We start from the raw sequence: 27514 nt of genomic DNA, 5'->3' as shown, positions 1-27514 counted from the left end.
TGTGATTAGTCATGGGCTGTCTCCACTTGCATGTGTTGGTTTGTTAAGCTGGCTTTGTTTGTAAGGTACTCTAGGTATACACGGAGTCTGTTCTCACCGAGTAAGGTACCGTACCTTACTGACCGTCACTAAGGTACTGACCGACTCACCGATTCAGGAGACGTCGAACCAGACGGATTGTCGCCACCCACCGTGTGTTGCTACTTGGCGCTTTCCCATGTTCAAGGGACAAAGTTGAGTGTTTGCTATTCTTGACAATCATGGCAGGCTCAGTATGTTATCTGCTTCATCACAATTGATGCATGGCTCGTTTCCAGAAAGAAAAAGCTACCCCTTTTTTCCAGCCGTCACGGATTGTTCAACTCCAGTCTGTTCTGGTGGTAAAGGACATGATCGAGAACATGAAAGATACTGTCTATAGGAGCCTCACTCAGTCTCATTGGAGCAATTCCTAGTTCGCAGGTGTTCCTTTAGAACGCGATCACCTCGCTACGAACAGACTCAACAAACGAAGACAGTAAGACTAAAAGCAAAGAGTGAAGACACGGGACAACCCCTGAAAATAGGAAAGGGGGCAGCGGAACACAACGTCGTAGACACTACAGATACTACCCTTATGCAATGATTTGAATCTATGTCATTCATATTCTATCCGCTCAGGTACCGTACCAATGTATCATTGTTGTACGAATACACATGTGCAACCTCTATCGACCTATTTCATTCCAACTTGAAGCAGCCTCACTACTCGATATCAACTTGATATATCCCAAATTAACACCGCTGAAATCTAGGGGGGTATACCAAGTTTCTCCGTCTATATATTACCGCCATGACGGCAAAGTATCATCTCAATTCCACTCTTCATCTCACACATCACACAGCATCACAGAAACATACAACACACAGCATCACAGAAACATACAACACACAGCATCACAGAAACATACAACACACAGCACCACAACCAAAACATCAATCCATCTCCATCAGCAACATGAGCCGCTGGCGACATTTTGACTCTGACCGGGAACGTCTTCCCGACGACTTGGTCCGTATCGGCTACGACTCTGATACCCAGCAATACACTTTCCAGGGCTCCGACGGATCCATCTGGGAAGGGCCTTCGGGCAGCTCCTACGGCAACCTCACTCGCATCTCAGGGCCGACGACCACGGCTGGACCGTCGTCGTCTCGCAATGGAGTCTCGGCAAACGAGGCCTCTGAAGGTGAATATTACTACGAGGTCTACGAGGAAGAGGAGGCTGACTACGAGTACGAGGACCAGGACAGCTACGGAAGACACCATCACAACCAGCCGATGTATCGGTCCGAAGAACATCAACAGCAATACTACCGTCCCAACACGTCTGACATGGCGAGACCATCCCAGACACAACAGCAACAACGCCAACACTACCAAGGCCAGCCCAACTCGTCAGAGCACTGGCGGCCCGTCCCCAGAGAAAATCTGACGCGGTCTGCAACCGAGTACTACCCCCGTCAATCGGGCCGAAGTGGTGGTGACGTCCCCCCTCGTTCCTCCTCGTACAGGCACGAAAGACGCCAGGAACAGGGGCAGTCCCAGCAGCAGCAGCAGCAACGTCATGAGGAAGCAAGACAGACGCGCCGCAGCCTCGACAACAACTTCAACAACGCCGCCGAGCGCTTGGCACAAGCTCGCCGAGAGTCCCGCCGTCTGCAGATGGAGAGGGCCCGCGAGGGTGGTGCCGCCGGAGCGCTCCGTGCGCTAGTTGGCAGGGTGCGGCAGACCTTCGATTCGATCCAGTATGAAATGCGAGAGGGAGGGGCTGCGGGTAGGCAGCGACGTCCTTCCCAAAGACAGCAGGAGTCGGGTTCCCGGAATCCAGACAGGCGACCTAACCATTATGGTAGGGATCGGGGGCAGACCATGTAATGTATTGACTTGGGCCTGGCAGGAAAGAACAAAGCCGGACAAAGCCGGATAGAAGAAGCAGGACTTTTTGTATCACGAACAGCATGTAGGCGAACAATGTCATCTAGCGCGGTGGCATCGTAGTAGAGAAATGGAATGGAAATTGGAAACATACAATGATACCAATACTTTGTTCTTACTTGTGATATGGCAAACAGTGAAAGGGGGCAGTGGACGGCTGGCTTGGTCAACGCAGCAAGTCCGGTCCTCTCCGCCCGTGCGTAGTCTGTCTCTCGGTTAGTAACGATCCCTCCACCTCTCGCTTCATGGGAGGTTTCCTCCTCTATTTTGCTTCAACTGCTTCTTCTCTCCTTATCGCTTCTCGGCCTCGACGGCGAGCATCGCCGGCATCGAATCTCCTACGCTGTCGTCAGATGCTCCGTCAGCCTGTCCCCTCTTCACGGCAGCTCCCCTACCACTCCGCATCCCCAGCATGTCCCTGAAACATGGAGCGATAAGTAGGTCAGATGGGATACTTTTCCAGAACCAGAGCGGAAAGGCCCATGGTAGTGGAATAAAGCCAGGGAACGGCTAACCAAGCAACACCACTATGACGTTTTCAGCCAAGGGAAGCAAGGAAGAAGAAGAAAAGAGGAGATAAAGAAAATTGCAAAGGGAAAGGAGGGAGGAAGCTTTCCTAAGGAAGAGAAAAGAGAAACAGCCCCGTTACTTACCCCATAACATAACCCGGGAGGGCCTCATCAGGCGCAGCAGGGATAGTCTTGGGTACCTTACGTAAAAGGGGCTCGGCAAATACGTCCGTCTTCAACAGCCTGCCTAGGTGTTGCCATATTCGCAATCCTCACGGAACGCTAAAGAGATCTTCACATACCGAAATAATGAGCCTGGAGATACCCATACCAGATATATTGCCGTTTGTTTACCTCCCCAACAAAGCACCCCCCACGACTACCTGGTAGGAAGCAAAAAGTTCGGTGTTGATGTGTCAGGAGCGGATACCAAGGAACTATATATATATATATATATACCTATAGTAGGCAATCGAGCAGTTGAGTGACTCAAGTCAAAGACAGACCCGAGGCATGTGCCGGAAACTTCAGTCTGAAACAAAGATGTTTGGTCTGTTTCTCCCTGGGAAGCTGTGATGGTTATGAGCGCCGTGGCTAATTGAGAGTAACAATGTTCTCAGACTTTGCGATTTGAATTCTGTTCACATGTTAATGGTTAATGATTTCGCTGAGTTCATGTTTCGTCTTGTCGAGCCAGCCCACGATCTGATGTCGGCGAGAACACCCCCCCCCCCCCCCCCCCCCAATAGCCCACCACGGACCACGGTTTACGATATAGTGTCATTTCTTGGTCTCTTGCTTCGTATAACCAATCACCAGTTGCTTTTATTTTCTGTTCCCCTTCTTTTTCTGCGATTAAGTGTCCTAAACTCATAAGCGATTGACACAGCACAGTAAGGTATATAAGACAAGTCAAATGAAATGAAAACGCTGCGTTCCGGCTTCTTACCCTCGCAGAATCTTGAAAATCACGCCTGACCCCCCCCGCCCACCCCCTTTTCATGGACTAAAACCACCGCTAGAACCTGATTTCCTCAGCCGGCAGCTCAGCTATCGGCGGCTGCAGCGCAACCCTCGGCCGCTCGGTTTCCACATCATTAATCAGAATCTCCGGCACACCAGGGGGGATTCTCGGCTTCTCAACGCCATCAATCTCGGAGACGACGTGCCCGCGGCCGCCGACGTGAGAGCCGACTCCGACTGAAGTGGCCGAGCCTTGGCTCATGTCGGAAACGGTGCGCACGTGGCCCCTCGGGAAATGAGGGCTAGGCTGTCCGCTCAGCAGGCCGTTCTCGCTGTCTGTGTAGCCCGGGGACGGAGGCCGGTGGGGGTGGGCGGCGGCAGCGGCTGGCGAGCTTGGTTGTATGGCGTGGTAGCCGTTGTGATGACACTTGGCGAATTCGGCCGTCGTGGGGGTTGAGTGGTTGGAGTACGGGATGGTTGATGCCGTGCTCAGGTCGGAGTCTGTGTCAGCCCGGTTAGCATGGGCCGTGTTCCCTCTCACGCGGGAAGGGATTGAGGGACGGTAGTTGATGAGTGAGGTGGGAATAAATGGCACACATACGTCGTGGACCGGCGTGGGCGAAACCCATTTCCGGGCGAAGAGATTGATCATTGTCTTTCCTGGCCTTCCGGTAGGATTTCCAGGCGACGAATGCGAGGAGAAGGAGGGCCAAAGCACCGCCGATGGCAATACCGACGATCGCCCCGGTGGGGAGGCCAGATGAACCCGATGGATCGGACGGCTCGTCTGATGGGCTAGGCGATGCCGTGGGCGAGGACGTAGGGCTGCTTGTTGTAGCCTCCTCCGGCACGAAAGGCAACCTGCTGTCTTCGTCTTCGGACAGCACGGCTTGGACGAGATGATCGCTAGGGCACCCTTCTCCGCAAGGATCACTCGCGCAGCAGCCGAGGAAAGGAGGGTCGTTGGTCCGGCAGGTCCACCAGATGCGATGGGAGCGGGCATCGTCGCATGACTGGCGGGGAATGTTGGCGTAGCGGTCGGGGTCGAAGGAGGCGGGGCGGAGGTCGCGAATCGGGCAATGGCCGTCGGCGGAATCGGTGCAAGGGTCGGATGTGCAGCAGCCGAGGAACTCGGTTTCTTTGCCGGCGCAGACGTAGAACTGGCCGCCTTCGGGACAGGAGACGCCTAGTCTCTCGGTCTGGTTGTTTGACATCTTCTCGTGTCCCGCTCTTTGGAGCGTCGCTGCGCGGCGGAGTTAGACAGACCTCGATGGGTCGGATGACTCCCGTGTGCAGTGTTGAACGGTTGCCCTATCGGTGGTGAGGATGTTCGTGAAGTGAAGCGTGCGAGCTGCTAGTCAGATAGCCGAGGATAGCGGGGAGGAGTTTGCTGATAGTCAAGAGAGCTGGTACTAGGTAGGACAAGACGAAGTAGACCAGAGGCGAACAGAGCAGGTCAAATGGGGACAGAGGCGAGGGGTGTGAATGGATAAGAATATATGAGTGGTCGTCGAGGAAGCCCGTGCCGGGTATATTAGGTGAGATGAGGAGATGGAGAACAAAAAGAACAAAAAGACAACAAAATAAGAAGCAAGGGGAAATGAAGATGCCGAGAGGAATAAGGAGAAGTATACTTAATGCGTAAGTGACCTGCTTCCCAACTTCCAACTCCCAACTCCCAACTGGGCCAAGTCGGCCTCTTTGAAGGGAGGCAAGAGGATCAGCATGGGTAGCACAATGCCCAATGCCAAGAAGGCTCTCCCAGGGGAATGGAGCTGGCTCGGGGCCACCGGGCAATGGGAATGGGGACTGATCTTCATGGAGTTGGTTTCTTGAAGAGAACTTGTATTTCGACGCTGACTGAAAATCCGAAAATCATCTCGCGACGCGATGCATGATGAGGAAAAGAACAGACATGGAAGATACACACTCGCTGGACAAGTCCATGGTGATCATTTCTCTCCTCAGTAACTTTGACATGGCGTCGTCTCGGAAGGGGAGAGAAGACTCGGTGCGTGAGTACACTAATACGACGTTAGATGATCGTCCTCTTTGATCCGACTAAGGTAGGGTCATGCGCATATCCCAGGGAGCAAAGTACAAAAGAGGGAAGAAGAAGACAGAAAATAGAACCTGGGGATGGGTCCAATAAAGGAAAAAGAGGCAGGAAAGAGAAGGCTGAGGTCGAGTCGACAGCCCTCTCGGGAGGCACGGGCCAACAAAGAAAGGCCCGAGCAAGACTAACCCAGAATGTATTAATACGTCAAACGATACAACTGTACAACATCTTCTCCACCTGTAGGGGCGCAGGTGGCTTAACATGTGGCGGAAAGATTTTCTTTCACCGCCCTCCAATGCCGTCACACCCCTTTTCGAACCAACGCGTTACACCGGCTTTTCCGTTTGTCGTCCTCGTCCTCGTCCTCGTCCTCGTCCTCGACCTCGCCTAGACACTTTCTCTTTCATGCGCCAACTAAGAACATTCCTTTACTTACCGGGATGGTAATGCCGCCGCCTTGGCCACAGTATCGAAGTAGTGTAAAGAACAGAGACGGGAGGAAGCCTTGGACGCTGCCATCGCCCCATTGGAGGACATGCTCTCGCACATGCAAAAGCAAACCGTGAAATTGCAACAATTGTACGAGCAAATGCTGCTGCAAGACGGAGCAGAAGCTGCACCAGCACCCGGCGAACCTGAAGCCACTGACGGTTCGAGGTTGACGATCCTAGGTACGGTACTCTCTCCCGGTCATGAATGCGGCATACGCCTAACATGGTCCATTCGCTCTGCAAAAACGGCCCTCGCAAGAGTTGCCAGCTAGCAAGCAAGCGTTTACACTGAAATCTATCTATCCCCGTGTCCTCCCACCATGTACCCTTTTCCAGAGGCCAAAACCCCGCCAGCCAAAGTGTCCCAACTTTAACCTTCTCGTGCCGAGATGAACCCCGTATAACCGTTCCTTCACAGCACCACACGTGACAAAGACAACTCTTCCTCTCTCTCGATCTTTAGGACTAGCGACGCTGGTTCGTGTCCTGGAAGATATCCTGCGTCGACCGCACGCGCGACCCCCTTCCGTCTCGTTCCATCTGTTCCAGAATATCAGTCGCATTCCGCCGCGACGACGGGTCAAGCGGACGAAATGCGCCCTCGTCACGCAGACTCTGCTCCATTTGCGCCGCACTATAGCGCCTCAAGTCCGGAGGGGGTTGAGGCCGGGCCGTCATGCCGGCCCTGCTGCTCCAGCTCCCACGGTGACGACCCCTCTGTGACGGGAGAGTGGAGATCCCGGAGATGCCACCGCGGGGAGGCAAGTCGCGAGAGACGTCAGGAATACTAAGACGGTCGTGGCGTTGCGGCACTGCGAGGGGCGCATACATCATCCCAGGGCTGTTGTTGTCGAGACGCACGGAGCTAATGGAGCTGCGCAGGGAGCTCGGGGCTTCGGCGACGGAATGAGGCCGGTACGTCGTCGATCGAGTGGAGTTCTGGGAAGCGTCCGACTGCATCGAACCGTGGCGGTCGCGCGGGGAAGCGGGTGCGGCTACGGGTTCGAGCCTTGTTCTTTGGGAGCCGGGGCGGAAAGTTTCGTCGCCGACGGAGTCCCAGCGCGCGTTCCTCCCCGTGAACTCGGCCTGCCTATGTGCAGTGGGGGGAGGATGCTGGATCGTTCTTTCGGTCGAAGGGGGCTCCGCGTCGATGCTTGGCACACGAGGGCGCTCGTCCGGAACAGAACCATTGTTGTTTTGGTGGGGATCGTTTGCATCTCGAAGGGCTGCTGCTGCTCCTGCTGCTGCTGCCTGAGACGAAGTGGATGCCTGCCGACTCTGCCTCTCTCCGTCCTTGAGGATCCCCTTCTTATTGACGACGCTGTCGAAAGAGTTGAATTTGGCCCGATCAGAAGGCCGCCGACTTTCGCCGTCTCCACGACTGTTCGGATGCTCGACCACATGGCCCTGCGACGACAACGTAGCGCTCACTCTTCGCGGCCCAGGGGGCTGCTGCTGCTGCTGCTCCACAGCACGGGACATCTCGTAGGCAGGGTGCTGCATCCTCTCCCGATTCCGGTCCTCCAACTTGCGGAGCCGATCGCGGTCGCGGCAAGGGAACAAAGCCATGGCCAGCCCGTCGATCCAGCGTCCGACGGCATTCGCCACCACGCCGATCTTGGTAGGCGAGTCCAGCGCGCGAAAGTCCGCGTAGCTGTTGATGGGCTCCATGTCCATCCGGTAGCCGTGGCGTCGATTTCCCGGCATGGAAGGGTATCGCGACCGGACGCACTCCCACCACTTGAGGAAGAAGAGGATGATGCCGGCGACGACCACGCTGATGGAGATGCCGACGGCTGCGGCGACGGGGATCCATTTGCCGTCGCCGGCGTTGTCGCGGAGGCCGAAGACGGCGAAGACGACGACGAAGATGAGGATGGCGAGGGCGAGGATGGTGGTGGAAAGTGCTATGAGGGCTTGGAGGCGAGACCGCCGGGGAACTGCGTCACTGACGCCCAGGTACCCGGGTTGGTAGGCCATTACTGTCTCCAATCTCCTTTAATGGGAGAAGACGTGTGTTTCGTTATGTGGAAGGTTTGTAGACGGACGGTTGAAGGTCGAGAAGAAAGAAAGAGGGGGTTTATATATGCGACGGGTGGGAGACCCGAAGACGAAGACGAAGATCAGGCATCCGTTTATACAGAAGCTCGAAGCGTGGAAGACGAAATGCAGCTGAAATTTTGGAAACAAGCCAGAGCATGTCAATGGCAAGAACAGCAACTCCTCTGTCCTTGCATCCCAGTTAGACCTTCACGTAATTACCTTAAATTTACCAGCATCTGCCTCCGCCTAGGCAGCATTGTATTTATTTTGTATTGTATTTTATATCGCTTTCTTCACTACAACAAAGAAATGAGAGAGGAAAAAAGAGCACGGAATGACCGCTGCCATAGCTTTTGGCCTGTGCCATGAACCTATCCAGTCATGGGGCTCCCCCACAACGCCATGTTTTTGGTCTGGTCATTGAAACGTGTCCAACGGTTGGGGATATAGAACTATGCGCTGGCCTTGTCCAGGGGCCGTCAACGGACTTGGAAGTGGTGAATGGCCAAACTCACCGAGGCCTCACCGAGAGATAACCAGATAACATAATGGTACATCAGTACTACCGTTTTCGCAGCCATTTACCAGCGCAATATTGTTAAGAAGTATCGTACCACCCGGCTTTCCCCTCCCCCCGCCATCTCAACGACCAAAAATCTTGCCTGGAGTCCCACGACTCATTTTCACTGTTCACACAACCCCCCCTTTTCCCCCATCAAATCAACCCCCTTTCGACTTCACAACCCAGCACTCGTCTGTCGCCTCTCAGCTGGGAGAGGCGGTCCGGCCGACAAAGCTTCAATTTCCTTTCCTCTACCTCGGTGCAGTGCCTCAAGAGTCAAGATGGTGTATTACTTCACCTCCACCGCCGTCGATCCTCCCGCCCACGTTTACGTCGGCAAGGACAAGTATGAGAGTGCGTTGTGTCTTCGTCTCATCGCCTGTCCCCTTCATATGGCGCTATTTAAACGGGGTTCCTGACTAACCTTGGACGATGCACAAAGATGAGGAGTTGATCAAGTACGGGTGGGAAGAAGATGTCTGGTTCGTCTCGTCTCGTCTCGTCCCGTCCTGTCCATTCACCTTCATCTTCGCTCTCACCATACTTTGCTAACCTACTCTGCAGGGTATGTATCTTCGGTCCTCTGCATGACGTACCGCGCATCGCGAGTCCGCGACTCGAACTCACCGGCATATGCGCAGTTCCACGTCGACAAGCTCTCCAGCGCCCACATCTACCTCCGCCTCCCCGAAGGGGGGACATGGGACGCCATCCCAGAACCGCTCCTGGTGGACCTCGCGCAACTGACCAAAGCCAACTCGATTGAGGGTCTGCCTCCCTTCTCCCCAATCTCTTCTCTTATGTCCAATCCAATCTTTCTTCGCTGGTTCTCTGCAGAATCCCCAGTCTCACGCCCGTCCAGGAAACAAAAAGGACAACATCACCATTATTTACACCCCCTGGTCCAACCTCAAGAAGGACGGGAGTATGGAGGTTGGACAGGTCTCCTTCAAAGATCCGCGAAAGGTTCATGCTATCCATCCACCTCCCTTGCCATTGGATGTCGACAAAGGGCAGCACGAGGAACGCCCACATACTGACAACAAGCATACAGGTCAAGCGCATCCACGTGGCCCAACGCGAAAATCCCATCGTCAACCGCCTCAACAAGACCAAAGTCGAGCGCAAGCCCGATCTGGAACAGGAACGCGAGGACAGGCAGAAGGAGCTGCGACGGCGAGAACAGGCTGCTCTGCAAGCTCGGGTGCGTGGATTTTTCTCCTTCTCCCTAGCCTACCCTGCTCTCGCCCTTGCCTCTTTCCACGTATCGTTATTCGTTGCAATCGACTCCTCTACATGTTCTCCTTTCTTTTATTTGCAACCACAAGCTCACATGCATACAACCGTCTCACTCGACACAGAGAAAAGAAGAAGCCCGCCTCGCGCAGGAACGCAAGGAGAAGAAGTGGCAGAAGGACCACGCCTACGACGACATTTTCAGCCAAGAGAACATGGAAGCTTCGAGCAATCAGAATCGCAGCGAGGACTGGGAGGATGATTTTATGTGATTATGATGTGTCACTGTCTCAAAACTTCCTGTACAGGACAAAGGACAAAGGGTGGCCCCAGTTTGGAAACGACAGAAGGATAAAGGAGATTGTGGGTTATGGAAATAAAGCATGGCAGAGTTAACAAACTAGGGCTACCTGGGTATCGATACCGCTTGTTCGTCCTTCTCGTCATTCTGGGGTATTGTCATAAAGATATCTCATACCGACGCTGACCCCCGGACACTCTTCCCATCCACAACAGAGAATGCAGATACGCATGCTCTGTTGACAAAAGAAAACGATAGTCAACTACACGTCCTCATACCGATGCCCAGAGAATCCATCATCTGAGAAAGATCCGCACTCGTCCTTTGGTCTGTTTTACATCCCATTTTGGCCGGAGGAACCGCCATCCCTCCTCCCGACGACATGCCCCAAGCCGGTTCAACGCCCGAAGGTTGCATCTTACCCACATCCGCCGCCGCCGCCGCCGCCGTCTCCTTCGAGCAACGCACCCCTTCCCGAAGCAAACTCCCTCCCTCACCGTTCTGCTGAGTGCTGTTAAGACTAGCAGCAGCGCCCTCCCCCCCCAGCCCCCCAGCCTCCTCCCGCTTCCGCACCACCGCCTCCGCCGCCCCGGGAAGCCGTACCTCCACCGCCCCCAGCGTCTCCGCGATGTCCAGCAACAGCACGTCCATCGGACAGATGTACGCCGTCTGCTTCACCGCGCTGAAGGCCAGCACGTGGCCGCACACGCGCCCGTGGCGGCGGTCGACCACCCATGCGCCCGAATCGCCCGGCACGCCCATCGGCTGGTGGTGGCGGCGGTGGCGGTGGTGATCGTGGTGATCGTGGTGCGACTTGTTGTTACCGCTCCGGACCTGGAACGTGTGGCTCGGCGTCGCGCGGCCTTGCATCTTGATGCTCGCTAGCGAGGGCAGGATGGTCCCCGTCTGCGTACCGCTCGTCCGGGCCACGCATTGGACTTCCATCCCAGGGAGGGCTGATGAGGGGATGATGGTGCTAGGTTTCAGGTCGGGTATCTTGGTGGACTGCTGTCGTTGCTGCTGCTGCTGCTGCTGCTGCTGTCCTCCGTTTGCAGCCGACGAAAAGTGGACGGCCGGATGAGGGATGGCGTTTTCGGAAGGAAGCCGCTCGTTCTGAAAGGAGAAGAGCGCCCAGTCAATCTCATGCACGAGGCCGTTGTGCTCCCGTCGACGGATGCCGCTGGACGCGTAAACGGTCCCCAGGCTGAACGAGTCGAGGTGATCCTCGTCTGCCGTCTCGGGCACGGGGTAAAAGTCCTCATCCACGTCGTCCATGGCGGGCTGGGTGATGACGTAGCCGTCGCCGCAGCCAGGTTCTATGCCGGGAATATCGCCGGGCTCGTTGTACTCGTCATCTTCGTCGTCGTCTTCTTCCTCATTGTCTTCGTCCTCGTCTTCAGAAGCGTCACTCGTAATCTCCGATTCCGAAACACCTTCCGATCCGGAATCCGAAAACTCGCACGCGAAATCCTCGGATTCGCTCGTGTCGTACGATGACGAGTCTCCATAGAAGCTCCGCAGGCCCGACTCGTCCTGCCTCGCCACGCTGCGCCAGAGCGGAGGCTCAGGGACAGGAGGCGGCTGGTGCGCCACCGCATCTTGGTCATCGAGCATATGGTGCACCGTCATGCCATACGGCTTATTGTCTATCAAGACGAGCCCACCAAAGCTGACGGGCGGGAGATGACGATCGCCAATCCACGCTCCGATGCTGGCCCCGTTGTTGGGCCTCGGCTGAAACCCGGGGTTGGCCGGCTTGGGCACCGATTCATCACCCTCCAAGGCATCCGCTTTCGACCGCGCCGCCGCCGCGGGGGGCAGTTTTCTGGAGCGGACCATCTGTCCCTTGCGGACTTTCAGGCCGAAGCCGGTGTTCCCGTCGAAGAGCTCGCCGACCTTGCGGGTGAGAATGCCCTTGACTTTGCTGACGGATGTGCAGACCACCAGCACGGTCGGCTTGGCCTTCTGCGGCGAGACGCCGATGGGTTGCAGGGAGATCTCGACCGATTCGGGGTGTTTGCAGTAGAAATGGCGCAGCGCCTGGTTGATCTGGGGCATGATGGTGGCGTTCCACTGCTCGACAGCTTCGGGTGGGAGAGAAACGTGGGGGTAAAGTCTTAATTTGGGTTGCGACGTCTTGGTAGGAATGGCCGGGGCTGATGTAAGTGTCGTTGTCGGTGCAGTTGTCGGTGCAGTTGTCGGTGCAGTTGTCGTTGTCGCTGTCGTCTCTTCCCTCTGCGAAAGCTCGGCTTTTTCCTGGCCTTGCGGCATCGTCTTTGACCGTCGGGGAGGCGGCGGGGGAGGCTTAGGCTTCCTATCGGTCGCTCGGGCGGCAAGCTTCATGTCAACAGTGGCCTGGCCAGACTTCGATTGCCGTGCTGCTAGGGAGAACGGCTGGGGCGACGAAACGGCGTCAACGGCGTGGCTTCGGCGATCGTCCAACTCGCCGACGTCATCCAAGATGCAGCATGCTTCGAGGTACCGGGTCGCGCGGACCTGCACGTTAGAAAGCAGCTCTTCCCCGCTCGACCTGCCCGCGAGTTCGTGGTCTACGGCATCCCAGCAGACTTGCACGGCCTTCGTGTACATGGTGCCACAGCGTATAGCGAGCTGCTCGAGGATCGACTCGGGGATGGAAGGCGAAGAGGGGTCGGGCGCGAGGTTCTCGAGCTTCGTCCACAACCCGATGGAGACGAGAAGCATGGCGAGCGAATAGAGGTCAAGGATTCTCGTGTCGGTCTCTTTGCCAATGGGACCATCGGGGGTCGTTCGGGGGTCCAGCGGATGCCTGTATAACGGCAAGAAGGCGATCTGCTCCTGGTCGGACGAAGCATCCGGGAAGAGATCAAAGGAGGACACCAAGGGGCGTCGGATATCGACTTCGGTCGTGGTAATGGGGTTTCTCTGGTCTCTCGAGGCGCGGGCATGGCAGAAAGAGACGTTGCAATCGACCAGGCTACCGTGGGTGATGCCCCGACCGTGCAGGTCGAAGACAGTGTTGACGAGGTTGTTAGCGAGTCGAAACTTGGCTTCCAGTCTCGGCTCAAAGTCGGGGCGCGTGAGCAGATCGCTTAACGTGGACAGGCTGCTGAGCGGATTCTGGGTAGGGCCTGCGAGGGACACGGCCTCGAAGCCGCGGGGGAAGTGGTAGACGAGGCCGAGGCGGGCATGTTCCATATCTTCAAAGTAGCCCAGAAGACGAGGCAATCCCGACCATGCGCCCGGCAACCGCTGGGAACCCCGCTGCAGGCCAGCCGAGAGCTTCTCGAAGCGATGCATGGGAGGCATGATGCCGGTGGCGGCGTAGATGGGATCAAAGGGGGCGAATTCCAGCAGAAGAGGCGCCCAGGTCTGGGGCCCCGTGCGCCGGCACAGTTCGGACCATGCTTGCTTGTTCATGTAGACGACTTCTCGGCGTGAGGCTGATGACAGTGCAGACGTCGTAGATCCGCCTTGCATAGACGGGATGGGGGTCAAAGTGGATGGGTCAATCTGTTGTGGGGTTTGCATGCGGGTCGACTCAAAAGAGCGAGACTCCTCGGCGGCGGCGGCGGCAGAGGAGGAAGTCGACTTGTACAGACGAGGACGGGCGGCGTGCGAAGACAAGGCACCACCCGAGGAGCGGGTTCTGGACAGGTCGTAAAGGGTATCGATGGAGGTGGTGAGGTCTCGAATCAAGTCCTCGAATCGGCCTTTGTCCCAGGTAACGAGGGGTGTCTTGTGGTCGCCCGAAGGCCTGTCGACACCCTTTCCCGAGCCTAACAACCCCCGAGAGCTCTGCCATAGTGGTTCTGCCTCGGCCAGGATGTCTTTGATGGTGGAGAGGATGCTGCCGACAACCTCGCTGAGGCCTGCACGAGAGAGCGACTCGTCGATCTGGGCGGTGGGGTCAGAATGTGACCATTCCACGCCCCAGCTGACGAAACGGTCCTTTTGGATGCGCAGTTTTCTATGGAGCGATTTGATGTGCGGGTCTTCGGTGTTCTGTTCTGTCTTGGTGACAAAGTCGGAAGACTTCTTCGTGTCATCGTATAGGCGACTGAGGCGGCGTTGAAAGGAGAGCTCGACCCCCCCGGGGGAGACAACGGACTCCATTTTCTAAGGGGTAGACGACAGATGCTGTAACCAGAGTGCGAGACCATTCATTTGAGCTTGTTGTTCGATCGTGAAGACGCCGGTGAATCAGGTAAAAGTACGGATGCAGGTCATGACGGATGAAGTCTTGTTTCGAGGGAGGCTTTTGTCGTACGCTTTCAAGTTGCAGTCAATAGACACTAGAGAGGATCTACCATTAGGTCTTCGAACCTGTGACGGGATGGATATAATTTGAGACTCGGGCTTGATTTCCTCGGTGAGATGAGGGGACCAGGGTAAGAGGAACGGAAGGGGACCAGGGTAGGTGTTGAGGTTTGAACTGATTTTAAGATTGTTAGCGAGAGCGAGCAGGCCCAGTCCTGAGGCAACTGATTTTAAGATTGTTAGCGAGAGCGAGCAGGCCCAGTCCTGAGGCAACAAAAATACTAGGACGGCGCGGCCTGGCTGAACACGAACAAGCCTCAAAAATCCAGCGTGATGATGACGAGGGGTAGGGGCCAGTGGCAGTCGCCATGGGGACTTGGAGATGCGCTGTGAGGAAGGTTTGACTGTTGCCTGAAGTCGAGGGAAGGGAGGGTCCAAAGTGGGTCCAAAGTGGGTTCAATCAGGTCACAGCGGGAAGAGGCGGGCGGCAGTTGATTGGTTCGATACTTGGCAGCCTGCAGATGTGGGGTCTAACTCCTATTCTAACCCGATTTAGACGTGTAGAGGGAACTTCTCATGTGCTCAACCATCAGCCCGGGTCTCCAAGTACGTTGACCCGTATACATCGGCATCGGCATTACTGAATTTACTCCGTGCTTCGCAGAGCAGAATCTCTGATGCCTAAAAACTCGCCCCAAAAGCTGAGACTCAGAGTTATACGAATCCGAACCATATGGTACCTTAATAGACAGTCCGTTATTCGTCTGCCTAACCGTAGCCAGCTCTTAGGGGCCACGAGTGGACTGACAAGTGGCCCTGAAAGGCGGGCCAGCAAATCCAAAAGCGAGCTTTGCCATATCCACGCGTTCCTTCGCACCCCCAGGCTGTTGGAGCAGGATACGACGCTTCTAAAGGGCTGTAGAAGTTTCACTGGAAAGACAAAGGCCGTTCGGTATCCCATAAGCAAATGCCTACTAGCGGTCTTGTCGACCTCTTGGTGCTCACTCCTTTGTCTCCTTTGTCATGCCAACCATCTTAGGAAACGCAAGCAGCAACAAATCATATAGCAAGGCAGCAGCAATCGGTTTTCATGAGAGTCCAGACTAAATAAAGCCCCAGTCTCGGGACCCTCGGACCCAGGTATCACAGGACTTGCAGAATAAAAAGATTATAGTACTTGTATGGCATGTCTCATGGCACTACTCTCACATATCGCTCAGACCCAAGAATCGACAGAACAAAGGAAAAGACGAAAGACAAACAAAATTAAATGAGAAAAACACCCGCTCCCTGCGCTATGTTTCCCTCTTCGTCCGCTTGACCTCACACACACACACAGTGTCTGTTTTCCCATTACCGCCCAACACCCGCCAACCTCATATACTCGTCGACCAAAGAGCAACACCTGTCCCTCTGGGGTTGCTCTGACTCTATCACGCCAAGATAGAACAGCTAGACCAGGAAAAATCGATCATTGGAAAGGACAGGGTGTGGGGGGTATCTAATAAGTCAAAGGAATGTCCGGCCTGTCCCTTTTTCTTCTTCTTTTCTTTGTTCTTGCTTTCATTTACTTTCTTCAAGTTTCCTCCCCGGGTGTCCTTCTGGAGGGTCATCTTCTCTTCAGCTCATGCAAATACGGGTGTGACGTGTTCGTGGCAAAAGAAGAGCGTAGTTGACTCATTTCTGGCCTTCTTGAAAGTCGTTGATCGCTCTTCGCGGGTATTGTTCGTCCTCTAAAGCTCGTCGCGCGCCGGGTGCAGGCCTTCTCGCACAGCTTCGGCCGCAGCGGCCGCCGCACTATTGAGCTTTTCCCGGGCCGCGTTGACCGAGTCCCCTGCCGCCGCCGCCCCTGTTGCGTACGCGGCCTGGAACCGAGACAGGATGCTCTCCGACGAGGTGGGTTCTTTACCAGCCACGAGCTCCTGCACGAGGCTGTAAACCATCTCGTACTGCTTCGCTGCTTGCTCGGGAGCCTGCGCCGCCAACTTCTCGACCTCTTGATATGGACCGTCGTACCAGGCCGTAGGCGTAGGCGTGGGAACGCCGTATACCTGTGCGCTGATCTGGCTGACCACGTTCTCCCATGTATCGGTTATGCCTCGTTCGACGGCCTCTGCGGCCTCCAAGATCTCTTGCGCGGCCGCGTTGACAGTGTCGCCCACAATCGAGGCCGCCGCGTCGAATCCGCCACCCACAACCGACGCGACAGAGAGTGCCTCCTGCTGCGCACCGGATGCAACGGCACCAGCGGATTGCGTAGCTACCGCTGCCACAGACGACGCAGTTCCGGCAGCGTCGGTGGGTGTCGAGGTACCCTTTAGGGAGCTGAAGGCCGAAGCCGCCGCCGCGAGGAATTCCGAGTACCTGGCGTGGGCAGCCCCGAGGCCAGCGTAGTAGTTCAGTTTCGCTTGTTCCAATAGCTTCGCGTTGGTCGGCGTGGGCGACGGAGTGGCGGTGGCGAGGCCTAGCTTGACTTTGGCCGCCTCAAATTGCTCCTCGGCCCAACGGCGGCCCTCATCAAGTCGCTGAGCCGCAAGGGCTTCGACGCTGGCCCAGTTGACATGCGAAGGAGTGGCTGTCGGAGTGGGCGTGCCGTATACCTTCTTCGACGCCGCGTCCAACACCTCATGTAGTCGGGAGTTGGCCGCCTCAATCGCGCCCGCATATGCTCCCGAGACCGAGGCAAACATTTCCTGCTGTGTGGGGTCTGGCTTGGGAGTGCCGTAGATTTGGACCGAGAGAGCAGACATGGCTTCGGCATACTTCTCCGACGCGTGGGACATTGCGTTAGAGTAGGCCTCCTGCGCTTGTTCCGACAGCCTGTGGAAGGTGGTCTCGTCGTCGTCAACGTCAGCGTCTTCATCCAGGATGGGGCCCTCTCGCTTGGGAACAGACTGCGCCATGGCGCCCAGGAACACAGGCTTCACCGAGCCCGTCTCGGCCGAGACCGGCTCATCCTCGACCGATTCTGGAATCATGTCTTGATCGAGTTGGTCCTCGAGATGCTCGTCTACTTCATCCTCGGCGCCCTGCTTGGGCACTTGCGCCTGACCTTCGGTATCGGATCGTCCTCGACTATAATTATCACCAGCTGGTTCGCTGTCGTTGCTGGCAACAATAAAAGTCTGCCCATCGCCAGGAAGAGGGGTTGATGCAAGGTCGGGGGAAGATACGACGTCGTCCGGCTGGTTGGATCCTGAGCTTCCCAGGACGACGCTCGAAGCTTGACTAGCGGCGCTGCTGATGGACTCATACACCCTATACTCGTCTTCACCGGCGTTATTGTTGGACAGGTCATCAGCCGGTGATTGATCCTCGATGACGCTCGCAGCTGATTCGAGAGGATCCTCCTCGAGGGCGTCGGACACTCCCTCATCCGGGAGGTCCGTAGCCTGCGACTCATTTTCGACGACGCTTGCGGCTTCCTCCAACGGGTCTTGTTCCGGAGGTGATGAGCCGCTTGATTCGTCGACTTCCTCCGTGGCTTGCTGGGGTTGCTCCTCGGTAGCTTCCGACGCGGCAGCCGCCTCCTCTTCCGCTAGTCGCGAGGCTTCCGCGGCGGCTTCGGCGGCTTCGGCAGCTTCGGCGGCTCGAGAAGCCTCGGCTGCGGCCTCCTCAGCCTTTGCGCGCTGGACTTCCTCCGCAGCTCGGCGCATGTTCTCGCTATCGAAATCGTCCGTGGTGTCGCCGGCGGCGAGCTTCCATAGGGCGACCTGCTTCAGTCTGGCCAGTTCCCGGGCGGCCGCCTGGGCCACAGTCATGCCGGCATCCTCTACCTCGGCCGAGGCTTCACGAGCGGCGTCGAGGGCGGGGTGAGTGACGATGAGCTGCTTAAGGTCTAGAGTCCACTCGTCGAACCTATCGCGGAGTTCGTGGAACTTTGTCCAGTCCTTGTAAGTGATGCCGTCCATCCAGGCCCACTTCATCCCAATGCGCTGGAGGGCCAGGTCGCGGATGCTCTCGAGTATTTTGAAATGGTTCTCGGCGGCCTTGGTGATGGCGGACTCCATGCCTTCCTCAAAGTCGGACTTCCAATCGCGAATGGCCTGGGCATTCTTCTTGATGGACATGCCGGCTGCCCTAACGGCGGCGACCAGCTCTGCCTCCGCATTTTCGCCCGTCTCGTTCCCCTTGTCAACGATGCGGACAATCTCCTTGTGCAGGCGCTCGACCTCGGCTTTGAAGGTATCTTCCAAAGCTGCGACCAGAGCCTTCCCCATCGTGTTGGCGTTTTGCTCAATCATCTCACGGACGATCTCCCAGACTCGCTCCTCGATCTCGTCGGCGCCCTCTTCGGCAGCCTTGGCAAATTTGGTCTGCCACTTCTCCAAATCCTCCGCCACTGTCTCCCGAGCCGTCCTTCGGAGTTCAGACTCGTTCTCTCCAGCGGCGGGGGCAACCACTTGTTCGTTTTGATCATGGCTGGCCACTTCCTCCGCATCGGGAATGTCCGTGCTCTCGATTATTATGGACGACTGAGCCTCACTGGTGAGACTGACGCTGTTGCTAGCTGAGGCCGTGGACACGGGGGAAGACGGCTTAGCGAAGGAGGATGTTTGTGACGACACCCTGAAAGATACAGTCAGAACATGCTGTGAAGGCGATCAATCTGGGGGGAAGGGGGCGGAAAAAAAAAAAAAAAAAAAAAAAAAAGAGGGGGAACGGGGACGTACCTTTCGGAGATGTTCTCGATGGCGGCCCGCGACTTGCCGCTGTAACGACCAAGGCGCTTACCGATACGGGCGAGTTGAGGCTCGACATTCTCGACGTAGAGAGTTCGGAGACGAGGCCACACAGATGCGTCGAGGAAGACGTATGTCTTGTCCCAGGCCCAGGACACGGCAGGAACGGCAGTCTCGGTGGTGAACTGCGAGGCAGCGGTATAGCCATGGGAGATGTACGGCTGAGAAAAGTGATAAGAAGGCTGGATCACTTCGTAATAGGTCTGCAAGGCGCTGGTACGGGCAATGTCCAAGTAGGGCGCCATGGCAGTCTGCAATTGAGATACGCGAGGGGCGATGTTTCGATCATATTGTTCCTTGACAGCATCTTGATATATCGCAAGCTTAGGCTGTACGGTGCGGTCCCACTGAGCTTGGGTATATTCCTTGGACTGATCGAGGGCGGGGCCACCGTACTTGGCTATGTATCCCTTGGCAGGTGTAAAGACGTGTTCGTTTGCCGTTTCATAGTATGGCTTGGCCAGGTGGACATAGGGCGCGGCATAGGTGTCGTAGTACGGCTGCACATGAGGCGACACGATCTCTTTTGCGCGGAAGTATGGCCTGCATATCTTTGGGGATGATTCGTCGCAGTCGTCGAGGGTAGGCGGGCAGCGGAAGAGGAGGGTGATGATGGCATACCAAGTGAAGAGCCTGCGGAGGGGAAATAGTTGGTTAGCGGGGAGCTGTCGACGATGATACTGAAGATGAGAGGAGGAAGAGGTGCGTGAGACTAGTTACCTGGCAACCGTGTTGAAAACGCGACCCAAGATGGTGGGACCTCTAGATGGGCTGGGCTGCCTCTGAAGAGCAGGAGTGGAATTCGTAACGCCGTTCACCCCGGGACCGCTCTTTGAATAGCCATTGGTGTAACTGCTAGTGACCTCCATGGTGGAGGATGTCGCAGCGGAGCTAGCTACCATATGAAAGGTACCAGAGCCTTGACTCGATGGCGAAGGGCCAGCTCTTTTGTGGACAGGATGGCTATCCTTTGTTTGCTGAGAGGCGAAGGTAGAGGTTGCACGCCGGGGATAGATGAAGGGATCGCGTGAGGAGTTCCCCAAGTTACGTGGCACAAGTTCCGATGTCTGGTTGCGTCATGGAACTATGCACTGATACACTTTATACACGGGTGATTAGTAGGTTTTTGTTCGCTGCACCGGTTCGTGCAGAGCGGTGAGTCGAGGAAGAAGGCGAAGAGGATGTAATTAGAAAAAAAGATAAATGTGTGTAGCCCTTGAAGGTCTTGCCTCTAGGTATTTGTATGGATTTGACACGTGCCTGGGGAAAAGGAGAACAAGGGTGCCGGCTTTTTTTCTTCCTATTTTTGCACCCTGAGCCCAGACGAAGGAGCTTTGTGCTAGGAGAACGGAGGAGTAGGTAAGGCAGGCAGAGGGAGGAACTGAGGTGGGGCGTGGTATGGCTGCAGGGGGTGGATTCAGGTTCAGATGGGGATAATCTTCATTCGCACATACCAGTCTGCTTGCATAGGTAGATAGAATAGAGTCGAGATGTTATGCTGTCGGCCTGCGGTCAAGCATAGAGAGGAGATTATACGAAGTATGAGATGGAAACGCCTGAAGTGATGGAGTTTAGTTTTAGTTTTGTTGATGAATCGTTGCAGAGTGCAGGATGGATAGAGGGAAAGAAATTACGACATCCGACTGCGTGGTTGACGTAACTGGCCAGCTGAGCGAGTACTTTGTACTTCGTACCGGGTTCTGGAGGAAGGTGCGAATGAGGATGAGACTGCAAGTACTTTCGAAGTAGGGTGTCCTGATAAGGTACCTACAACGTACAGCGGAATCCGTATATACCCAGGTATTAATATTCGAAACTACCTCTGGAGCAATATTTTATAAGTACAGTACCTATCTACCTACCTATGCAGTACGTTGTGTTGCTTGATTCATGAAACACTTCTGCCAAGTTTTTTGCTTCGGATCGAGGACTACCCCTGGTTCCTTGTGTGACGCGTTAGGACCAGCGTGATAAGAATCGCGTATCTAATAAATCCGTGCGTTGCGTCTCCTTCTCTTATTACCTGGTATGGTACTTCGTAGGCGGGATACAGTCACCTATTCAAACCTCAGCGGATTTGCAATTGAGATGTACAGCGCCCGGCAAAAAGTATTTGAACACGCCTATGTACCATCGACCCACAAAATGTCAGGCTGAGGGCATATGGGCTTACTACCTATCTAAGGTAGCCTTAAACACATAGGAGTGTTCAAATACTTATTGCCCCCCACTGTACCTACAGAAGAATACGGAGGCTGACGTAATTTCATATCACGTGCACTCAGTAATAAGCACCGAAGCCGATGAAACGAAGGTGATCGCCAACAAAAGTCGCCTCTCTGATATTCACCTTCCTTCGACTTGGCCTCTCGTTACGACTCCAAGGCTATCTGTCAATACCATACCCGATTATACCTCTCTACTTGGTATCGATCCCTCTACTTGCTGTCCATCCATCTCAAAACCTCCATCTACTTCCGTCCACCCATATACCTACAGCTTTTTTGAGGGACCACGCGCCTTCTCTCCCACACCCACGTTGACAGCCCCCTTCCTCATTCTCCGCCACGCCTACCGCGAACCGATTCTTTCACTGGAAATACCGTGCGGTTGAACAAACGGCCGCTTCTTCTGGTGCTGGCCGATGATCCCATGACAGCATAATTCCGTCGCCCCGTCTTCGGCGACTGTCACGCCCACCTGCAACATCCTCCGAACATACACATACACACATCTGTCACCATGACCGACACCGCCGAACCGCTCATGGCAGCCGATGCCGTGGCCCACAACCGCCGTCGTCCTTCTGCATCCAAAAATTCGACTGCCGAAACCGCGAGACTCCGATCACAAAATCATGCGGCCGATAACCTGGGTGTCGATCCAGATACATGTCGCATCTGTCGCGGCGAAGGAACCGACGATGAGCCCCTCTTCTACCCCTGCAAATGCAGTGGTAGTATCAAATATGTTCACCAGGACTGCTTGATGGAATGGCTTTCCCACTCCCAGAAGAAACACTGCGAGCTCTGCAAGACGTCCTTCCGCTTCACCAAGCTCTACTCCCCAAAGATGCCGAGCACCATCCCCGTCCACGTTTTCGTCGGCCACATGGCCAAATACATCTTGAGGAACCTCCTCGTCTGGCTCAGGGCCGCACTTGTCGTTGCCGTGTGGCTTTGCTGGTTACCCTGGCTCATGCGATCCGTCTGGTCCTTTCTCTTCTGGCTGAGCAACGAAGGCATCGGGGCTCCTCTCTGGGGTCCCGACGTGAATCTCGGTCCGCATGGACCGGGATTCTCTCCCGCCGTCTCCCCCCGGCCACTACACCTTGTCAATACCTGTCCCGCACATCCCTTCGTCGACGCTTCTTTCTATGGCGCGTCAACCTATGGGATGGGACAGCAGCTGGAAGAGATGATACGCCTGCAGCCGTCCGCCCCTTTTACCACCACCTGGCATGGCGTGAACATTTCAACCAACGATTCGTTCTCGGCAGCGTTTTTGCGGACCGTTTTCGGTTTCGCGGCGTCTTCGTCTCCCGACCGGAACAACGTCTGCCCTGCCGACCGTGGCCAGGTTCCCGTCGATCACGGATCGCTGTTGAGCGACGTCTCCTTCCTGCGGGATCTCACGCCGTATCCGTTTGTGAATCGCACGATGATCACTATCCTCGAAGGGCAGATTATCACCATCCTAGTCATTGTGTGCTTCATTCTTGTCATCTTAGTTCGAGACTATGTCGTACAACAACAACCCGAGATTAACATGCGAGCCGCTCTCAACGAGAACCCCCAGCCTCAACCCCAACCTCAGCCTCAGCAGCAAGACCCAGAGCTCCAGCGTATGGTCGAGCAGGTTGAAAACCTTCCCGGCCCTGATGACGACGGAGAAGACGATGTGAGCGATATTGGTGGTCTCGACGGGCTGAACATTCGGCTTGAGACGAATGTGGATCGGCGCTTCGTGGAACAAGACTGGCAAGATAGTGCATCGCAACCCGAAACGTCTCTGCACTCTGATGTGAGGGAAGAGGCCTCGCAACCTAGTTCTGCCACAGCCGCATCTCTTGAACACGATATTTCCAATCGCGAATCCTCGAACCAAGGTGTCCTCGGCGTTTCGCCAAGGGAACAGGCCACTAGTCCCGTTGCCACGGTTCATGAGTACTTGCGAATCTATCGACAAGCGAACGGGGATCCTGACCTCATCCTTCAGACCATCAAGGACGAGAATCTGGAGGATACCCTTGGCTACTGGGCAGGAGTGACGAGATCTATGATGGGCAAGAACAAGGAGGGGGCTCAAGCGCCGTCTGATCTTGCTACCGATGAACCGACCACATCGACTGAGGAGGAAGCAGAGTCATCACAGCGGGCCCCGCCACCGCAGGAATCATGGCCAATGCCTCTCCCGGCGCCTTCGGCCCCTGAATTCACCTGGCCGTCCAACGATGCCCAAGGGACAAGGAACGGGGACGCCGAGGGGGATGTGAATGGCAAGGGGAAGGGGAAGGAGGTGGAGCGTGACGACATACAAGCCAACGCACAGCCGGCGCCGAGCCTTAGTCCTCCAGCACCTAATTATAACTTCCTTAGACCACGCGCCGCTTCTGATGGACCTCAGCGATTCGACACCACCAACCCTCTTGCCAACAACAGTTGGTCATTCACTGGCATCTCATCGGACGACACTCGTCCCGGTCCGTCGAACGACCGGCACATCCCTGAATCTCACCCTGAGCAATCTTCTGTAGCGGGATCTTTCAGACATTTGGACGGCCACCAAGAAGGCGTTTCTCCTTACCATGAGCATGGTAGGATAGTGGACGCCGATAGTTCCAGCCAGCATAACGGTGTGCCGAACTCCCCAGCTTCCGGCACGCAGAGGCCAGACGTTGAAGTCTTCGGTCCTCTGCCTCAGCACGAGTCGGGAGAAACCACAAATGAGCCCGCGACGGGTGAGACTGGTCCTGGAGAGCAGATGGCAGTCGAAGGGGCCCCTGCGCAGCAACGGCCCCCACTTCAGCGTGGTGTCATGGACCAGCTAGCAGATTTCATGTGGAGGGACGTCGAACCCCTTGAGAGAATCGGCGCGGACGATCGTGTCGAGGACCTAGATGATAACACTGATACCGAGGGTGAGCCGGACCACGACGTTGCCGACGATGACGACGACGACGACGACGACGGCTTTGAAGATGTGCCAGACCTGGAAGACGAAGAACACCGGGATCCCGACGTCGTCGATGCTGCAGTTGCCGCCGGTCTCGACCCTGAAGCCATGGATGATGCCGAAGATATGGAAGGCGTCCTGGAGCTCGTCGGCATGCGAGGGCCCGTGGTCGGGCTGTTCCAGAACGCCGTATTCTGCGCCGTGCTGGTGTCTGTCACCATCTTCCTCTGCGTCTTCTTGCCCTACAACTTTGGGCGGGTGAGCGTCTGGGCTCTGATGAATCCTATGCGGCTGGTGCGGATGCTTTTCAGTTTCACCAAGTTCGTACAGGACCTGGCCGTCGCGCTCGTGTCTGGTGCCTGCAGCGGGTTCCTCGCTATTTTGTTCTACGTCGGCAACGCGCTGGGGCTGTGGTTGCCGTCGGCCCGCCGCTCATGCGTGGCCCTGCGGATCCATACCTGGGGCATCTCCACCAACGCTACGGTCCGCGTCTTCGAGAGCTTGGCTGGCGATCTCCCCCTCATCTCCGCCACCGAGATCCAAAACTTTTCGGCCGTCAGCCACCAAGCGTTGCTGGACTTGAAAGCCTCCGTGTCGACCTTCTTGCTCAGTGTTGGCACCGCGTTGGAAATTGTTTTCGACGGGGGACTACCCGCCCACGCCCTCCAACTCATGCGCTGGGCGACCGAGGCTGCCTCGACCGCCTTCCACGCCCTCCGCAGCGTACCGCTCAAGCTCCTGAATCCTGCTTCCTGGGTGATCAGTTTCGGGGCCTCGGAGTCAACCGTTTCCATCGACCCTGCCCTGGCGTCCTGGTCAGGAACGGACCGGTTCTGGGCCATCATGTGTGGCTACCTGAGTTTGTCCGGACTCGGCGCTCTCTATCTTCGTCGCGGCACTCCTTTTTCTTCCGGACAGGTGGCTCAAGAGTGGGAAGCGTCTCTGATCGACCTACTCAACCAGGCTAGCGGCGTCATGAAGGTCATCTTGATCATAAGCATCGAGATGCTTGTATTCCCGCTGTACTGCGGCCTTCTCCTGGATGCCGCCCTGCTGCCCCTGTTTGAAAACGCGACGGTCAAGTCTCGGATTGCGTTCATGGCCAACTATCCCCTGACGTCCATTTTTGTTCACTGGTTCGTGGGCACCGGGTACATGTTCCATTTCGCTCTGTTCGTGTCTATGTGCCGCAAGATTATGCGCAAGGGCGTGCTCTGTAAGTTGGCCCCTCACCCTTCACCCGTCACCCGTCACCCCGAACCCCAGCGCTGGATATTGGAAAGGGAAACTGACCAAAAATTCCTGCAGACTTTATCCGTGACCCCGATGACCCTGAATTCCACCCCGTCCGCGATGTTCTCGAGCGTAATGTAGTGACACAACTTCGCAAGATCCTCTTCTCTGCGTTTGTGTATGGCGCCCTGGTGGTTGTCTGCCTCGGTGGCGTTGTATGGAGCCTGGCAATCTCCCTCAAGAACGTCTTGCCGATCCACTACTCCTCCAACGAACCGGTGCTCGAGTTCCCCATTGACCTGCTCTTTTACAATTTTGCGATGCCGCTGGCGGTCAAGTTCTTCAGGCCGAGCGACAAACTGCACGCCATGTACACCTGGTGGTTGCGCAAATGCGCTCGCGGTCTCCGACTCACCTGGTTCCTCTTCGGAGAACGACGCATCGACGAAGAAGGTGTCCTCGCTCTGCGATCGGATTCGCCGCACCTCAAGCGCCCCTGGTGGAGGCGATGCTTCCTTGTGGTGAACAAGAGGAACCAAGTCGTCCCCCAGACGTGGCGGGGTCTCCTCGAGGTCAGCACCGGCAAGCCAGGCGCCAGCTTGTCCAAAGACAAGATGATCAGGGCCACGCTCGAGAAGCGCATGCTGGTCCAGTCGGGCCAACTCATTAAGGATGGTCGCTTCGTCCGCACACCTGCGTCTGACCAGGTCAAGATCACCAAGGGTAACCGGATCTTTGTGGAAGTAACGGAACATAATGAACGGATCGATGGCAAACCTGACCTCCCAGGGTCAGACCTCTACTCTACGGACCAGTACCAGCTGGTCTACCTGCCTCCTAACTTCAGGTTCAGGATCTTCCTCTTCATCCTGTTCATCTGGCTATTTGCAGCAGTAACAGGCGTCGGCTTCACCATCATACCGCTCGTCTTCGGTCGCGCCGTGTTCGAGCACCTCATCCCGGCCCATATTCGCACCAACGACATCTACGCCTTTAGCATGGGCATCTACCTTCTCGGATCGGCCGTCTACCTCTGCTTCCACGCCAAGTCTATGGCTGCACGGGTAGGAAGATGGGCGTCAGGCGTCAGGGACACCGTGTGGGACCGCGCCACGCTCCAGCGCGTCTCCTCGGTAGCGCTCCAGGTCGCCAAAGTGGTCTACGCATACTCGATGCTCCTCATTGTCTTCCCCCTCATCCTCACCTCGCTCATGGAACTGTACGTCATCCTCCCGCTGCACACCTACGTCGACCCGCCTTCCCCCTACGTCATCCCGACCGGCAACACCACAACCACCGGCCTCGCGACCGGTACCTCTGCCGTCGTCGTCCCCAGCCAGCACACGGCGCGCGCAGTCCAGTCATGGACGCTGGGCCTCCTCTACGTCAAACTCTCCGCGCGCACCATCACGTCCTTCTACGGCGGCACCCGTCCCGCAGCCGCCGTCCGCGCCGTCCTCCGCCGCGGCTGGCTCCGCCCCGACACCTCCGTCCTCACGCGCGCCTTCGTCCTCCCGGGCCTCCTCCTCGCCGCCGTCGCCCTCTTCGGCCCGCCCTACGCCACCTCCCTGCTCGAGGCCCGCGGATGGTTGGGCCGCTTTGCCCCCGCGCCGCATGAGCTCGTCATGATGTACCGCCTGTCCTACCCCGCCGCGGCGCTCAGCGCCCTCGCGGTCGGCGTGTTCTGGAGCGTGGTGGGCGTGGTGCATTCGTGGCAGGTCCGGATCCGGGATGAGGCGTATCTGATTGGGGAGAGGTTGCATAATTTCGGGGTGGGCGCCGCTGAGGCTGCTGCGGCGGCTGGGGCTCGGGGTGGGCAGTGGAGGGTGCATTGATGGATTATGCTCAACGAGACTAGCTTAGACTTGGGCGGGTAATCGAGATACGACTTTATGGTATCATGCTATGATGGTGTTTTATTAGACTACGCTCCCTCCCTCTCTTTACCAACTTGGTCAGCTTCCGTGGTGTGTCAGTTCATGG

The 27514-nt window shown here is 56.3% G+C and overlaps 8 protein-coding genes across 8 annotated transcripts; 3 read left to right on the top strand and 5 right to left on the bottom strand.

Moving 5' to 3' along the window:
• The first annotated feature begins 879 nt into the window (after positions 1-879).
• Positions 880-2087, top strand: SODALDRAFT_334006 (hypothetical protein). Its single transcript, XM_028612115.1, has one exon. It carries the CDS (start codon positions 998-1000, stop codon positions 1916-1918), a length of 921 nt encoding a protein of 306 aa, XP_028466044.1. The 5' UTR covers positions 880-997; the 3' UTR covers positions 1919-2087.
• Positions 2088-3505: 1418 nt separating this feature from the next.
• Positions 3506-4664, bottom strand: SODALDRAFT_324637 (hypothetical protein; the record flags this gene model as incomplete). Its single annotated transcript, XM_028609908.1, has 2 exons — positions 3506-3951; positions 4052-4664. 2 exons carry the CDS (start codon positions 4662-4664, stop codon positions 3506-3508), a joined length of 1059 nt encoding a protein of 352 aa, XP_028466043.1.
• Positions 4665-5840: 1176 nt separating this feature from the next.
• SODALDRAFT_184633 (hypothetical protein) lies at positions 5841-6345 on the bottom strand. The gene has a single exon (XM_028607083.1). The coding sequence runs from the start codon at positions 6223-6225 to the stop codon at positions 5938-5940; it is 288 nt and encodes a 95-aa protein (XP_028466042.1). The 5' UTR covers positions 6226-6345; the 3' UTR covers positions 5841-5937.
• On the bottom strand, positions 6122-8274 carry SODALDRAFT_334003 (hypothetical protein). Its single transcript, XM_028612114.1, has 2 exons — positions 6260-8274; positions 6122-6180 (listed from the first exon to the last, which is right to left on the bottom strand). Exon 1 carries the CDS (start codon positions 7978-7980, stop codon positions 6466-6468), a length of 1515 nt encoding a protein of 504 aa, XP_028466041.1. The 5' UTR covers positions 7981-8274; the 3' UTR covers positions 6122-6180; positions 6260-6465.
• Positions 8275-8886: 612 nt separating this feature from the next.
• On the top strand, positions 8887-10113 carry SODALDRAFT_340429 (DUF814-domain-containing protein; the record flags this gene model as incomplete). Its single annotated transcript, XM_028612948.1, has 6 exons — positions 8887-8959; positions 9048-9091; positions 9247-9373; positions 9468-9571; positions 9660-9809; positions 9967-10113. 6 exons carry the CDS (start codon positions 8887-8889, stop codon positions 10111-10113), a joined length of 645 nt encoding a protein of 214 aa, XP_028466040.1.
• A 522-nt stretch (positions 10114-10635) lies between these two features.
• Positions 10636-14237, bottom strand: SODALDRAFT_340428 (hypothetical protein; the record flags this gene model as incomplete). The annotated part of the gene is made up of 4 exons (XM_028612947.1): positions 10636-10653; positions 10716-12377; positions 12552-13878; positions 13909-14237. 4 exons carry the CDS (start codon positions 14235-14237, stop codon positions 10636-10638), a joined length of 3336 nt encoding a protein of 1111 aa, XP_028466039.1.
• Positions 14238-16114: 1877 nt separating this feature from the next.
• On the bottom strand, positions 16115-21832 carry SODALDRAFT_360574 (hypothetical protein; the record flags this gene model as incomplete). Its single annotated transcript, XM_028614283.1, has 8 exons — positions 16115-18950; positions 19055-19756; positions 19844-20190; positions 20231-20256; positions 20436-20504; positions 20578-20629; positions 20818-20851; positions 21744-21832. The coding sequence occupies 8 exons, from the start codon at positions 21830-21832 to the stop codon at positions 16115-16117; spliced, it is 4155 nt and encodes a 1384-aa protein (XP_028466038.1).
• A 48-nt stretch (positions 21833-21880) lies between these two features.
• On the top strand, positions 21881-27330 carry SODALDRAFT_296801 (hypothetical protein; the record flags this gene model as incomplete). The annotated part of the gene is made up of 2 exons (XM_028608809.1): positions 21881-25514; positions 25607-27330. Coding segments are annotated over exons 1-2 (5349 nt in total), but the record flags the coding sequence as incomplete, so codon positions are not given.
• Between the last annotated feature and the right edge of the window lie 184 nt (positions 27331-27514).

The sequence above is a fragment of the Sodiomyces alkalinus genome (assembly GCF_003711515.1).
Source record: "Sodiomyces alkalinus F11 unplaced genomic scaffold SODALscaffold_6, whole genome shotgun sequence".
NCBI lineage: Eukaryota > Fungi > Ascomycota > Sordariomycetes > Glomerellales > Plectosphaerellaceae > Sodiomyces > Sodiomyces alkalinus.
Note: the sequence above shows the minus strand (reverse complement) of the source record. Positions and strands in the feature narration are given on the sequence as shown.